This window comes from Lissotriton vulgaris, chromosome 3_1 (assembly GCF_964263255.1).
Source record: "Lissotriton vulgaris chromosome 3_1, aLisVul1.2, whole genome shotgun sequence".
NCBI lineage: Eukaryota > Metazoa > Chordata > Amphibia > Caudata > Salamandridae > Lissotriton > Lissotriton vulgaris.
This window is the reverse complement of record NC_141689.1, coordinates 499,526,658-499,541,843: the sequence shown is the minus strand read 5'-3', so window position 1 is coordinate 499,541,843 and position 15,186 is coordinate 499,526,658. Positions and strand designations below refer to the sequence as shown.

The window sequence follows — 15,186 nt, the reverse complement described above, 5'->3', positions numbered from 1 at the left end:
CTGGAATAGAGGGATTTGTTGCCGGAGGTGCCAGCGACGAGTAACCGTCTCTGAACAGAAATCTGGACGCACAAAAAATTGACATCCCTTGGCGGATCGTTTCTTGTTGGGTCTGGCAAGGTCAAATATACGCTCACGGGCAAGAAAGTTATTGAAGCAGATCAGGATGGCGCGAGGATAAATGTTTTTTGCAGTGGTAGATTGCTTCCTACTATTGAGCGGAAAGCGATGTGCTCTTTGGATCTCGAGGTTCCAATCCCACTGAGTGACCTCGGGAAATGCTTCAGAAAAGAGCTCCACTATAAATCGACGTGGATCGTCACCTTCTTTATTTTCCTCTATCCCCAAAACGCGAAGATTATTCCTTCTTGCACGATTTTCGAGATCAGTAAGCTTCCAGAGAATGTCCTTGCGCTGTTCTTTGACCTCGGTAACTAATTCTTTCTGAGTAACGGCAGCGTCTTCCAAAGCAGAAATCCTTTCTTCCGCTTCGGTAACCCTCGTGGTAGTCTCAGTACACGTTTTGATAACCCGTCTTAGGGAATTCTGCATTTTGCGACAGGCCCCCTGCGTTCACATATTTTCTTGTTTAGTTGCCTCCCTATGCATGAGGATAGTTTGGTAGATTGTTACTAATGAGACCTCTCCAGGAGCCTCTGGCGTGGGTGACACAGTATGTTCGCCGGTTTTCTGCGTGTTTGGTTCAGATTGATCAGTAGAGAGGCCATTGAGGGAATCCTGCAGGTTAGAGATGGATGATGGCTTGGTGCCAGAGGCTTTACGAACGGTATTAATATTTGAATCTTTCAATGACCGATTAACACGCCAGTCTCCAGAGTCACTATCATAATCAGACCACTGCAGCTCTGGACAGTCCTCCCCGGATGCAGAGTGATCAGAAACTGAATAAAAGTTCTCATTAAGGTCGCTAACCTCAGACCCCCAGGTATCATGAGACGATGCTGTAGGTAACTCCTGTGTAACTGTTACATGATTGGTTACAGATTGGACTACATTATCCAGAATGCACTGGGGTGGTAAATTTTGGCCTGCAGATGGATCTAGAATGGCAGCCGTGTTTGCGACTGGTTCTGTAATCGAGGATATACCATTAACAGGAGGAGGCAGCTCAGAGAGAGGGGGGGAGTCATTAGAGACATGCTGTAAGATGGAAGGCAGAGAAACCATAGTACTCACCCCCCCCTTTGTAGCAGTTCCTGCAGCAGTCGAATTCCTTTCTTGCAGGGCAGCAGCAGCACCTTCAGCGTCAGTACTGGGATTTTTCGCCTTTCCTCCGTGTTTGCTGAACATTGCAGGGAGCATTTTATCCTTAGTGACACTGCCTGCGGGAGTCAGCGAACTGTGTTTGTCAACAGCTCGAGTTTTTTGCTTAACTGCGGGGGTCGCTGTTACAGTGTTCTTCGGGTCGGTGTCCTGCTGAGCACGACCCGCGCTGCGAGATTTCATGGCAGCTGCTTTGGTGAGGGCTTTCGGAGGCATTAGCGGCGTGTCAGTGAAGGTTTGGAGCCAAACAGCTGACGGCTCTGCGTCGGCCGCTGGGAACGGGTAGACTGCTGCAAGATGCTGCAAGACGCTGGAAGAGATGATATCGGTGCAGACGAGTCGGTAAGGAATTAAAACGCTGAAAGAAGTCCTTGAAACGATATTCTCCGCTAAGCTCTAAGACCGTGTAAGTTGTAGAGGGTCCACTAGGGCTCAGCGGTGTAGACGCCAACTCACTCGGCCGAGAGCACGGCCGCCATCTTGCCCCAGGCTCTGATTACTTCAGCTGCTCCTTATCAGTTCACTGCAAACGGCCGTTTCTCTTGTCCGTTTGCTTGGCAGTTGAACGCTACTTCTCTCATATTAGTTTTAAATGCTCACTCCTTTTCTTCCACAATGTCAGGCTTAATTCTGTCTTCCATTCATTTTCTTCGCTGAAAATTGTTTAAAATTCATTCACTGTGCCTTCGCTTACACTCGCCAGCCGACGCGTCAGTTCACTCACAGTTCATAGGCTCCTTACTTCACAGTTTTTCTCGATTACCAGCTTGTCGCTCTACTATAAAGACGCTTTTTTTCATCAATTATTATTTTTTTTTTTATCCTTTTGCAAGCAAAGGTTTTCTCGGGTGACTGCTTCTTTTTTTCTTTTCTCTGTGGGTTCTTGCGTGTTGGCCCCTCGTCGCCAGTTTTGTTAAGAATACCAGGACAAGATGTAAGTTCTTAACTCCTTTATTAATAGGCCAACACGCATGCTCCGTAACGTGGAGCGCAGCTGCAGTCAGCTCGGCGATCAGCTGGTAACTGTCAGTCCTGACAGTTATCAGCTGGTGACCTTGATGGAGCAAGGATTCGCACGATAAGCGACTTGCTCTCACTCGAGAATCTCGCCTAACTTGTAATAATATTAATTCAACCTGTCCGTCATTTATTCCGCCTTTTTCCCCACCACGCGGGTGTCCCTAGGAGGCTTGCCTATGTCTTTTTCCGTAATAACAAAGCTTGCACTACTGAATGGCCGCTTCGCAGAAAATCCAGTCTGCGCATGCGTCGGACATACCCACGTGATGTGACGCACTCGCATTTTGGAGGGATTTTGTTGCTCATGCGCATTGTTACTGAAAATGGCCGCTTGTATTTAACCATGCTCTCTGCCCACTCCTGCTGCTTTTTTTGCATATCTGTCTTTTTCGCATTAACCTTAATGCTATAGTTATTATAAAGTAAGGGGTGCAGTGAAGAGTTACCTGGTATACAGTGTATTCATTTTTTCTGTGTTTCTAATTTGTTTTTGCTTACTTTTCATGTATTACGCATCCATGGGCTGGGGTCGGGAGATGGAATCCATTTTGGAAGCCTGTAAACTCCCCGCACACGTGATGAGGGAAAAACCCAACTGCGCAGAAGCAAAACTCAGCCAGCTGGCTCCTGAAGCAAGATGCGCCTGGGAACCTACCTAGGCCATGGGAGAAGATGCTGATATCTACCTAGCTAACGATACATTGTTTCTATACGCTGTACACTCTCATTGTTTTCCATATTCTTATGCCTGGGAACGTGAACGCAAGGGGCGGGTATGAAAAATTAAATATTCAGTGTGGGAACACGGAATTATAGGTGGTAACCATGACATAACCACCTCTCCTGACCAATCATAAGTTGGGAACTTGTCACTTGCAACATTTGTGGGTGGTCTAGGGGTCCCAAAGAGTATAACTAGCCTAGTTTAGCTTAGAAAATTGTCCGACTTGTCCGAGTAGCAGACCTGTCACTGACCCTACGAACTCTATAGGTGATTGATACAGAGCGCTGCGGAGCACTCTGTCCACACTTTCCACAAACTCCAAGGGGTGGAAATAGTCCTAAGTGCTGGCGAAGCACTTTGCTGGGAGATTCGAAAACCCAATCGGGGTTACTGGCGGATTCTGTGCAGAAGAGGGGGTAACGCAGGTGTTGCAGCCGAGGCTGCAGGGGTTGGTTGTGCCCTTTGGTGAGCCCAGTCCTGACCCAAATCCTGAGGGGTATCCTGTCCTGACTGTCCGTGAGCTGTACCTGCTCACCCTTTGGTATTCCTGAATCCTTGAGGGTCCTTGTCCCCGAGCCTGTCCCAGCTGACCCGTGGCCAGGGTTAGTCTTCATTCCCGTCCTAGGTAAATATTTTATGTGGGTGTCCGTCTGACTATACTCTTACCTTTCCTCTTCTTAATAAAGCACTCTTGCCTGTGATATTGCCCTATCACCTTTAAAGTGATTTATATGCAAATGTTTATTAGTAATGTTCCACTTCTCTCCCTACCTGTAGGATATTATTAAAATTGTCATATGCTGTTAGTGTGTTCCATTTTTCCTTCCCTTGTCAAGTCAAGTCAAGTCATAACACTTATATAGCGCACTACATACCCAGAGGGTTTCAAGGCGCTAAGGAAGGGGAGGTGGATTATTTGTCAAATATCCACGTTTTAAGCTGCTTTCTGAACGCTAGGTGATTCTGGGTGAGGCGAAGGTAAGCGGGGAGTGAGTTCCATGTTTTGGCAGCCAGGTATGAGAAGGATCTGCCTCCCATGGTGGTCTTGTTGATGCGAGGTACAGTGGCGAAGGCTTGGCTGGAAGAGAAAGAATAGCATAAAGTTTAGAATAAGAATATTAGTGCACATGTTAGGCCCTTCTCATGTCCCTTGCCTTAGTTTAAGGCTGTTTTGAATAGCGTGTTCCCTGATACTCATACTCTGTAGCATTCCCTAAAACTCTAATGGTACTTGCCCTAATCCATAGTTACATTGTGGCTTTAATTCTGATTATTGATGTACTGATTTGTATTTGCCTCATTATCCTGGCATATTCATTCTAAACATTCTTATATAAAACTGAAAACCCATCAGGTGTCTGTGGTCATTATACATTATAAGGTGTGGATAAATGTACTAAGTGTATAAAGGTTCTACTACTTCTAGGAATCTTGTTACCTGTCCACTGCTAGCTCCTGGTCCATCAGGAGTAATGTGCCTGTGGTAAGTCAGGTACATGAATAGTAAGTGGTGTGAAAGTCACCCCCCCCCCGAATTACTCATAGTAGCGTGTGGAAAATCACCCGGTTCACGCAAAACAATTTTCATTTATATGCACGCCAGGGCCCAGTGCGTGGAAATTGGGAAAAAGGTGACCCGGGTGAACTGCGCGCTCTATCAACCTCACTACTGGTACGGTGTCCTAACAGGGACACTAACGCGCACGCAGGGTAAGGTGTCCCAAGAGGGACACACGTATAATGAACACAACAATAATGTTACTTGTTGTATCATATATTTGCATGCAATGACAGAAACAGCAAAAAACAAGTCGAGTGGCACACTATACTAAGCACAGATTTTTAGCTCAGGTGTTTTTAAGCCGCGCCCTTAATTACATTGGCCACGCCCCTTTATGAGACCCCCTGTTTTTTCATCCCACTTAAAGCCCTGTGGCTACAATATATTGGCAAAGCCAATAGCTCTTGCATGGGTGTGACCTATTGGTTTTGCCAAATCTGGTTTTACTTCGAGCCACGTTGTACAGCAATTCGCGCTTCTATGTTTTTGTGTAGGTGAAACCTAGAAGCTTTGCCATTGTTTGTTTCAACGAGAGGATGCGACCCTAGATTACATGTTGTCTTTTTTTTTTTTGCTCTGTTTGAAAAAGCAAGCTAGTTAGCGCGTGCACTATTTAAGCCCTCAAAAAAGACACTAATCATGTGGAAAGCACATCTCACATCACATGAGAATCACAAACGTACTTAGGGGAGGGTGCACTGCATTCAATTGACATAAGTGCCTGACCCGTACATGGCGCCTTGCGGGAAGCTTCAGCTGATCTAGTTATCACGTGATCACCATCTGATTCAGCTTAGCGATGACGACATTCTTCAGGGGGCCCTCCCCCCATTATGAGCATGGACACCGCATGACGTCAGTTCCGGAGGAGAGTGTAAGCTACTGGATGACGGGTAGAGTTGAGGCTATCGGGCGGGAGCTGTAGTGACGCCGGCCCCAGCGCCCAGTGTCACCGGAGAACGTACGCTGCAAAATGTCGGACTTTGACCATAACCCTTTCGCCGACCCCAACCCCTTCCAGGTGAGCAAGCGGGGGGATGCTGGGTTTAATGATGGAGAACGAGAGGTAGGATTGGACTAGCTGATGGAACACCCCCATCATCTTCTGGGAGAACCCGGCGGCGCAGCCTCCTCCCCCTGCAGGCTGACAGGGGATCCTTCTCCCAGGAATAGATCCAACATGAAAGGGCCCGTTACCTGGAGACTACAAGCAGTCGTATAGATGATCGCATGCAGGTGTCAACTGACAGACAGCCTGAGCTCTGGGAAGAATGGCAGCAGGGACTGGAATATTACTGTGGCACATAAAGTGCTGGCAGAGAGGTCATCAGAAGGGATAGTACTTTGGTGAAAAAGGTGAGGTAGTCTAAACAAGGGGCGTGGCCTGGTAAGTGCGACTAGGAAACCTTTACAAGATAGTGTGGCTTAAAACAAGTTAACCAGAATTAGATTGGATTTATAGGATAGTAAGGTCTGTGACGGGAGTAGTGGTCTTCGGAATATGTCAAACAGTCCAGTTCTCCCTTTTATACGACCTTTTTTTCTCCTGACGACGCTGTGAAATACTAAATCTACATATCTCACGTTTGTATTTTTCAGTCTCTCTTTCTTCACATACTTCTTTGTCCCCCCCCCTTCACTATGTTCTCTCTCTTTCTCACACACTAAAAACATACCTACTCTCTCATTACCGTACCAAAGTATTTTTTTTCCTTTGGCGCTTTAAGTGTTTTAATAGCTATGTACACCCCATTCACATATTCACTTAAAATTATAAATATATATGGCACTTATGCGCCACTTCCTCTGAGCGGTTGAATGAGCATGTAGTGTGAATACCTTTTTGACCCATTGACAGGCACTGTGAGAAACTGGCATATCCTACAGGCTCAGTTCCAGAAATCTCAATCGCCCCTTGTCATGAACACACACCCACAAATTAAAATCACCTAAAGGCGACTCTGTTAACTACGCACTGTGTAAGAGACCTGTGTTTCATGAAAAAAATACGGAAGAAGCACAATCTCTGGAAAAAGCTAATATTCATGAGCAGTGCATTATTAAGTGAAGCCTGTGAATCGCAAGCAGAGACCCCAATCCCAATCGCTGACATGGCTTAACATAGGTTTTTATGGTCCTTGTTAAGAAATCAGAATTTTTTTGTCTTATCGGTTTAAGGATATGAATTAAGGGTGTTGTAGGGACCAATTTCAAAGTCTGTTATAGTGACGGCCGGTTCTGAATCCTGCGGTACCAACGGGAGTGATGGATGGAGCGTCTGAGCAAATCAAACTCTCACCCCCAGTCAACTGATCTGGGTTTAATCCATCATCATTCCTTTGCTCCCTCCACCACCCCAGTTCAGACATGGCCATATGTAAATCAGTCTGACCTTGTGCCTCATGGGATCAGTCCAGCCCGAACTGCCAAGCAGGGTATGCCCAGACATGGGTCCCTTGCTCACTTTGCCACTGGATTCAAGCTAGCCTGGCTGATGACGGCTGATTAGCCAGAAACCGGTCCCAGGATGCTTGTTTACGTTCCATGGAAGACATGGCTTGGCAGTTCGGGCTGGACTGTTCCCATGAGGCACAGGGTCAGACTGATTTGCATATGGCCATGTGTGAACTGGGATGGCAAAGTGAGCTAAAGAATGATGGATTAAACCCAGATCAGTTGACTGTGGGTGAGTGCTTGCAATGTTCAACACTCGGTCCATCATTCTCTTTAGTTTTGCTTTGTTCGCCCTAAGTTGGCAGGGTATGCCCAGACGTGGGTCCCTTGCTCACTTTGCCACTGGATTCAAGCTAGCCTGACTGATGACGGCTGATTAGCCAGAAACCGGTCCCAGGATGCTGGTTTCCGGTCCAGGGAAGACATGGCTTGGCAGTTCAGGCTGGACTGTTCCCATTAGGCACAGGGTCAGACTGATTTGCATATGGCCATGTGTGAACTGGGGTGGCGGAGTTAGCTAATAAATGATGATGGATTAAACCCAGATCAGTTGCCTGGGGGTGAGTGCTTATAATGTTCAACACTCCGTCCATCAACCTTTTGGTTTTGCTTGGTTCTGAATCCTGGCACCCACCCAACTTAAAACCCTGGATGGCAAGGTATTTAGTTGCCTAGATGGGCAGTGCAAGGCATGACATCAGCAATTGGAGTCCGGGTGTAGGGTTCAGTGCTGCTTTCAACTGAATAATGCAATTGTACCCTGCTCGGGCTGGTGAGCATGCTTCTTTTGTGGGTTTGAAGTCATTTAAGCACTCTATCCAACTGGGTTCCGATGGCACTGGAAATTTGGGCTCAGCAACCCATTCCATAAAAGTATTGGAAATGGTCTCGCATTAGGAAAGTTTGTTATTTGTCTTGTAAATTACATTTTTTTTTATTTGTGTTGGTTTTGAAAATAGCTAAATTAATAGCTTTGTCATTTACAATGCCAATAGTGACTTACATGTATTGATATTACAATTAACAATGGTTTTACATTTTTTAATTAATACTTAAATAAAAGTTATTGTAATTTCTAATGGCAATAGCTTAAACCTTTTGTAACTAACTTTTGTTAAGATTATGTTCAGTGTATTTTATTGCAACGAAAATCCAAGAACAGAAGTGAAATAATAAATCTTTTTGTTACATTTGTAATAAAGCTTGAAACATTGAGAGAACATATTTGAACCAGTTGTTGTTGAATGGTTGCACATATTGATGCTGTGGTGGCGCTGAGTGATGTTGTGATGGCGAACGAGTGATGCTGTGGCGTTCAGTGATGCTGTGGTAGCGCAGTGATGTTGTGCTCCTGAGTGATGCTGTGGTGGTGCGTAGTGAGGCTGTATGCTATGCTATGTTTTGTTTTGCTTTCCTATGTTTTGTTTTGTTATGCTATACTATGTTTTGCTATCCTATGCTTTTGATTTGTTATGCTATGCAATGCTGTGTTTTGTTATGCTATGCTATGTTTAGCTATGCTATGTTTTGCTATTCTATGCTTTGCTATGCTATTTTGTGTTTTATTATGCTATGCTTTGTTGTGTTTGGGATGCTATGCTATGTTTTGTTGTGTTTTGTTAAGCTATGCTATGCTGTGTTTTGCTATGTTTTGTTATGCCAGGGCTCGACAAATCCACTCGCCCGCTCGCATTTGCGAGGGAGAATGGATGAGGACGAGCTATTTTTAGGTCCTACTCGCCCTTTCTGGCGAGTAGGAAGTCAAACTAACTTTTGTCCTCTGTCTTTGAAAACAGAGCAAAAGTGACAGATAACATTATTTAAAGGCATTTTTATTGCTCATTAAGGGAATGAGCAATAAAGATGCCTTTAAATCTTGTTAACTTGTCACTTTTGCTCCGTTTTCAGAGACGGAGGTCAAGTGGGTTGCAGTCAGGTCGAGGGGATTTTCCATGGTACTAGACCAGCAGGACTAGTGCCATTTTTCGGATTTGTCGAGCCCTGTATGCTGTGTTGTGTTTTGTTATGCTATGTTTTGTTGTGCTATGCTATGTTTTGTTGTTTTGTTATGCTATGTTTTGTTTTGATATGCTATGTTTTGTTATGTACTGCTATGTTTTGTTATGTAATGCTGTTATGCTATGTTTTGTTATGTTATGCTATGTTTTGTTATGTTATCCCCTTCCATGCTGATGACGGAATCGCTCCGTCATCAGCTACAGTTGAGCTGTGCTGATGACGGAGCGGTTCCGTCATGGCCCGGCCGCCGCGCCTGCGCGGCGCTGATTTCGCGCCTGCGCGGGCGTTCTAAAGAGCGGGGCGGGTCATGACGGAACCGCTCCGTCACCAGCACAGCTCAACTGTAGCTGGTGACGGAGCGGTTCTGTCACCAGCATGCGGCGGCCGCGCGGCCGCCCCGCCCCGCCCCTTTAGCGCTGCGGCGGAATAGCCGCCGCAGCGAAGGGGTTAAGCTATGTTTTGTTTTGCTATGCTATGTTTTGTTTTGCTATGCTATGTTTTGTTTTGCTATGCTATGTTTTGTTTTGCTATGCTTTGTTTTGTTATCCTATGCTTTGTTTTGTTATCCTATGCTTTGTTTTGTTATACTATGTTTTGCTATCCTATGCTTTGTTTTGTTATGCTATGCTGGTGAGGGTGTGTGAGGGTGTGTGAGGGTGGGTGAGGGAGGGTGAGTGAGGGTGAGAGGGTGAGGGTGGGTAAGGGTGAGGGTGAGAGAGGGTGAGAGAGGGTGAGGGTGAGAGAGGGTGAGAGGGGGTGAGGGTGAGAGGGGGTGAGGGTGAGAGGGGGTGAGGGTGAGAGGGGGTGAGGGTGAGAGGGGGTGAGGGTGAGAGGGTGAGGGGGAGTGAGAGAGTGAGGGGGAGTGAGAGAGTGAGGGGGAGTGAGAGAGAGTGAGAGCGTGAGGGGGAGTGAGAGCGTGAGGGGGAGTGAGAGCGTGAGGGGGAGTGAGAGCGTGAGGGGGAGGGCGTGTGAGGATGTGAGGGGTTGTGAGGGGTTGTGAGGGTGAGGTGGTGTGAGGGTGAAGGGGGGTGAGGGTTAGGGGGGGTGAGGGTTAGGGGGGGGTGAGGGGGTGTGAAAGCCAGCGGCTCATTCACTTTCTAATTAAGCACCCTCAAAGAGAGAATCTCACAGGATTGCTGGTGAACATCAAGTAAATTGATTGTCCCATTACTAAAATATATATGTGCAAGCCTTCTTTCTACAAGTACCAGAAAATGCTTGAATAGAGATGCAATAAATGTAATATTTAATGTTGCATCGAAGATAGTAACTCACTACGGCACCGACGGTGGTGCTGAGAGATGCTAGGGTGGTGCTGAGTGATGCTGGGGTGGTGCGGAGTGATGCTGGGGTGGTGCGGAGTGATGCTGGGGTGGTGCGGAGTGATGCTGGAGTGGTGCGGAGTGATGCTGGGGTGGTGCTGAGTGATGCTGGGGTGGTGCTGAGTGATGCTGGGGTGGTGCTGAGTGATGCTGGGGTGGTGCTGAGTGATGCTGGGGTGGTGCTGAGTGATGCTGGGGTGGTGCTGAGTGATGCTGGGGTGGTGCTGAGTGATGCTGGGGTGGCGCTGAGTGATGCTGAGGTGGCGCTGAGTGATGCTGGGGTGGCGCTGAGTGATGCTGGGGTGGCGCTGAGTGATGCTGGGGTGGCGCTGAGTGATGCTGGGGTGGCGCTGAGTGATGCTGGGGTGGCGCTGAGTGATGCTGGGGTGGCGCTGAGTGATGCTGGGGTGGCGCTGAGTGATGCTGGGGTGGCGCTGAGTGATGCTGGGGTGGCGCTGAGTGATGCTGGGGTGGCGCTGAGTGATGCTGGGGTGGCGCTGAGTGACGCTGTGGTGGCGCTGAGTGACGCTGAGTGGTGGTGTGGTGGTGCTGAGTGGTGGTGTGGTGGTGCTGAGTGGTGGTGCTGAGTGGTGGTGTGGTGGTGCTGGGTGGTGCTGGGTGATGCTGGGGTGGCGCTGAGTGATGCTGGGGTGGCGCTGAGTGATGCTGGGGTGGCTCTGAGTGATGCTGGGGTGGCGCTGAGTTGTGCTGTGGTGATGCTGAGTTGTGCTGTGGTGATGCTGAGTCATAATGTGGAAGGGAAGGAAAGAAAGAACGAAAGGAAGAAGGAAGGAAAGAAAGAAAGGAATGAAAGGGAGGGAGGAAAGGAAGGAAGGAATGGAAGAAAGAAAAGGAAGGCAAGAAAGGATGGAAAGGAAGGAAAGAAAAGAAGGAAAGAAATGATAAACGAAAGAAAGGATTCTAATTGCAAGTGTCCACATGAACAGGCTTGTTTTGAAGATGTAGTCCCCAAATTTGAGATTCCATGACAGAGGGACTGTGAATGCGACAGGCAGAGGCCACGCGCTGCGGACATCAAAGGAAGGGTGGGAGGGGAAAAAAATTCATTCGCGAGCGAGAAAAGCCATAAACGCCAGGGGGGCGGGGAAGCAGATTGCCTTCAAGCTTTTGAGGAAAACAAGAGGGAGGTAACTGCTGTGAAAGCTGACAAACCTTCATTAAAAAAATCCACTTGCTACAAGCAAACACTACTTTGTGTGTGGATGTCTAATACCGTTACTCACAGCTAAATTGGTCAATTGCCCTATATCCCTATGCTGTAGTGGGTGAGTGGTAGAAAAATGTAAATTGGTAGAAAAATGTAAATTACATAATAAAACAATGGGTGAGGAGCGCTGGGTGAATGCCCCCTTTACCAACGTGTGTCTAATATATATTAATCAAAGGCCAAATACAGACATAAAAACACGCTCATTCTCCAAATAGTTTCGATTTCCTTGGAGTGGATAGCAAGGTCTCCATGGATCCAAGAGCACGGCCACTGACCGTTGACTGGATAGTAAAATACAACGATTATATGGATGAAGATGGGCCTTAGGACTGTGTACCTCAATGCTTATGCACATGAGCCCCCGTTCTAAAAATAAATAATGAATGACTCCTTAATTATCAATAAGTCAGACTCGTCGAGTTTTCTGAAAAGGATACTCTGAGAACAGAGCAAAAACCAGCTCTCGACATTAAAAGCCTTAATAAAAAAGAGAAAATTAATTTAGACCGGTCATTGAAGAAATCGTTTATTCTACCGAATGTCTGAAAAAACCACATATATAAGAACCATTTAATTAAATCACGCAATGCTTATGATGGCAAATATATATTGCATCTATCTCAGAGCCTACTGCAAATAAAAAACCTTTGAGGTGCGATAGTTAAGTTACAGTAAGAACATTTGCTTTCTTGGCCAATGATTGCGAAAGGCAAATGCTAAACAGAACAAGACGTTTCCTGACAGGAGGTTCCCCTAAAGGTTAGCTGGGCTGGGCAGAGCCAGTCTCATGTAGTGGCTGCTCAGATAACAAGCACTGGCGTTGCCAATAGGTCTCGCATTAGGAAAGTGTGAGCTATTGGTATTGTAAATGACAATTATTTTTTTAATATGTGTTGGCATTGAAAATATATAAATTAATAGCATTGTTATTTACAAAGCCAATAGCTTACACTTTCCTAATGCGAGTCCTATTGGCTATGGGAATGCTTGTTGTTACCCAGCAAGGACAGTGCTGTTGTGGTGCTGAGTGATGCTGTGATGGTGTATTAGAGTGATGTGGTGGAGTCCCAGAGTGATGTGGTGGAGTCCCAGAGTGATGTGGTGGTGTCCCAGAGTGATGTGGTGGTGTCCCTGAGTGGTGTGGTGGTGTCCCTGAGTGGTGTGGTGGTGTCCCTGAGTGGTGTGGTGGTGTCCCTGAGTGGTGTGGTGGTGTCCCTGAGTGGTGTGGTGGTGTCCCTGAGTGGTGTGGTGGTGTCCCTGAGTGGTGTGGTGGTGTCCCTGAGTGGTGTGGTGGTGTCCCTGAGTGGTGTGGTGGTGTCCCTGAGTGATGTGGTGGTGTCCCTAAGGGCTGTGGTGGTGTTCGTGAGTGCCGTTTTGGTGTCCGTGAGGGCTGTGGTGGTGTCCCTGAGGGCTGTGGTGGTGTCCCTGAGTGGTGTGGTGGTGTCCCTGAGTAGTGTGGTGGTGTCCCTGAGTAGTGTGGTGGTGTCCCTGAGTGATGATGTGGTGGTGTCCCTGAGTGATGATGTGGTGGTGTCCCTGAGTGATGATGTGGTGGTGTCCCTGAGTGATGTGGTGGTGTCCCTGAGTGGTGTGGTGAAGTCCCTGAGTGGTGTGGTGGTGTTGCTGAGTGGTGTGATGGTGTCCCTGAGTGATGTGGTGGTGTCCCTTAATATTCAACACAGAAACTGTAGTAATGGCCCGGACTAGTGCTTTAATTACGATTTAATACTTGCTGTTTGACAGCTGAGTTTACTGGACTTAATGTGTATTGTTAGTGTTGCTGGGGCTGTTATTAAATTGTTCCTTGTAATATTAGAAGAGATCCTATTAACAGCATGGGCATAGTTCACACTGACGATTTACATTTATGCATTAGTGGTGCAGCAGGCGCAGTGACACTAAGACTCATAGGGGCAAGGGGCCTGGCCAACAGTATTTTATGTAAAGCTAATGTTTTAATTTACATCTTTTCTTGGTCATGTATTTTACGGCTTTTGACAGAGTTTCCTGGGTCCGTTCTCTTTGTAAAATAAAGGCAAAGATGAAATTTTTATTTATCTTGACGACTACAAAGTAATAGCATTTTCCGTGCATTTAAACGTATGCGAAGAGGGAGTTGTGTTTTTAGGTCTCGGTAATATCCGGTCGGCAGACCGGAAGTCCGAGAATTAATGTCAGTAAGAGGGCTGCTTTATCCCTCCCTCTTTTTGGCTCCCCCTCCATTGGCTGGCTTCCTAAATGGAGGCCAGCCATTGGAGGAGAGAGCTGTCCCTCCGAATAGGCTCCGTCTTTTTCGGATTTGGGGGCGTCATTTTTGCTGTTCTTTAGCTCGTGACGTAGTCCGTCACTCAGGACAGCAAAACCACGCCCCCAAATCCGAAAAATAGCGGAAGCTCGAGTCCGCCATTTTCTCGCCGTCTAGCCTGCACCAACCCGTCCCCTGTGAGGTCGCCTCTTCAGTCACCTTGCAGCCTCCCTCTCAACCCCTGCAGACTCCCACTTCCCTACTCCGTTTCGCTCCTACCCGTCCTCCCAGTCCGTCCCCCCCCTCCCTCCGCCCGCAGCTCTCCTCTGTGCGGGTCCCCCCTCCCTCCCCCCCCCCCTCCGCCCGCAGCTCTCCTCTGTCCGGGTCCCCCCTCCGCCCGCAGCTCTCCTCTGTCCTGGTTCCCCACCCCCCCCCCTCCCTCCGCCCGCAGCTCTCCTCTGTCCTGGTTCCCCACCCCCCCCCCCTCCCTCTGCCCGCAGCTCTCCTCTGTCCGGGTTCCCCCCCCCCTCCCTCCGCCCGCAGCTCTCCTCTGTTCGGCTCCCCCCCTCCCTCCGCCCGCAGCTCTCCTCTGTCCGGGTTCCCCCCCCTCCCTCCGCCCGCAGCTCACATTGACTCGGAAATTAGGAGTACAGTCTGTAGAAACGAAGAGCACGGAAATGTAGATTGTTTCTATACAAGGAATATGTAATTTTCCTCTTGATTTATTCATTTTTTACAGAAACGATTTTAGGAATTCTATTAATGCACATATTACTGCTTTGTTTAGTGTTGTTGGCTCTGTAAAGCAAAGGCCTAGATTGTCCACTCAGAAGTGTAACTCAATTAGCTTGGGGACTACAGTGCAACATTGGCTTCGAAAGCTATGAATTTGGGGGATTCCGTTTGTCGCACGACAGTTAATGTGTGTGACGGCAGTTTTCTTGAACTAGCCAGCTTCATTTGGTTAAGCGATTTCATCAATAGGCTTGTGTTTGCTAATTGTGGTGCTACTAGTATATTGGAGGGGTTGTACCTCTGTTTTAGACGATATCTCTTTTTCTCGAAGTCTGTAGCTTCTCTACACAAAGCGTAATTCTGAAAACGAGTTCCTTTGGTCGCCTCGCCCAGGCTTCCGTTGTCCCTCCAGAGTCCGCTTCCCAGAGACAGACAACTGTCAGTATGCCTTAGCTCGCTCCCCACCTCCACGCCCACCACAGTGAGTGGCCACAGACTACCTTGGAGCACGCCAAACCCTAAACAGTTTCTTGCTCTTCAGGTCACAAATAACCTTAAATCTGCTCTAAACTGCCTTTCAGAAGTGGATAA

The 15,186-nt window shown here is 47.6% G+C and overlaps 1 protein-coding gene across 1 annotated transcript in view; it reads left to right on the top strand.

The window, feature by feature from the left end:
• The first annotated feature begins 5,433 nt into the window (after window positions 1–5,433).
• SCAMP1 (secretory carrier membrane protein 1) overlaps window positions 5,434–15,186 on the top strand; it is a 513,038-nt gene continuing 503,285 nt past the window's right edge. The window contains exon 1 of the mRNA XM_086960743.1: window positions 5,434–5,610. Coding sequence (XP_086816869.1) covers window positions 5,563–5,610 — 48 coding nt within the window. The 5' untranslated portion in view covers window positions 5,434–5,562. The remainder of the gene's footprint in view (window positions 5,611–15,186) is intronic.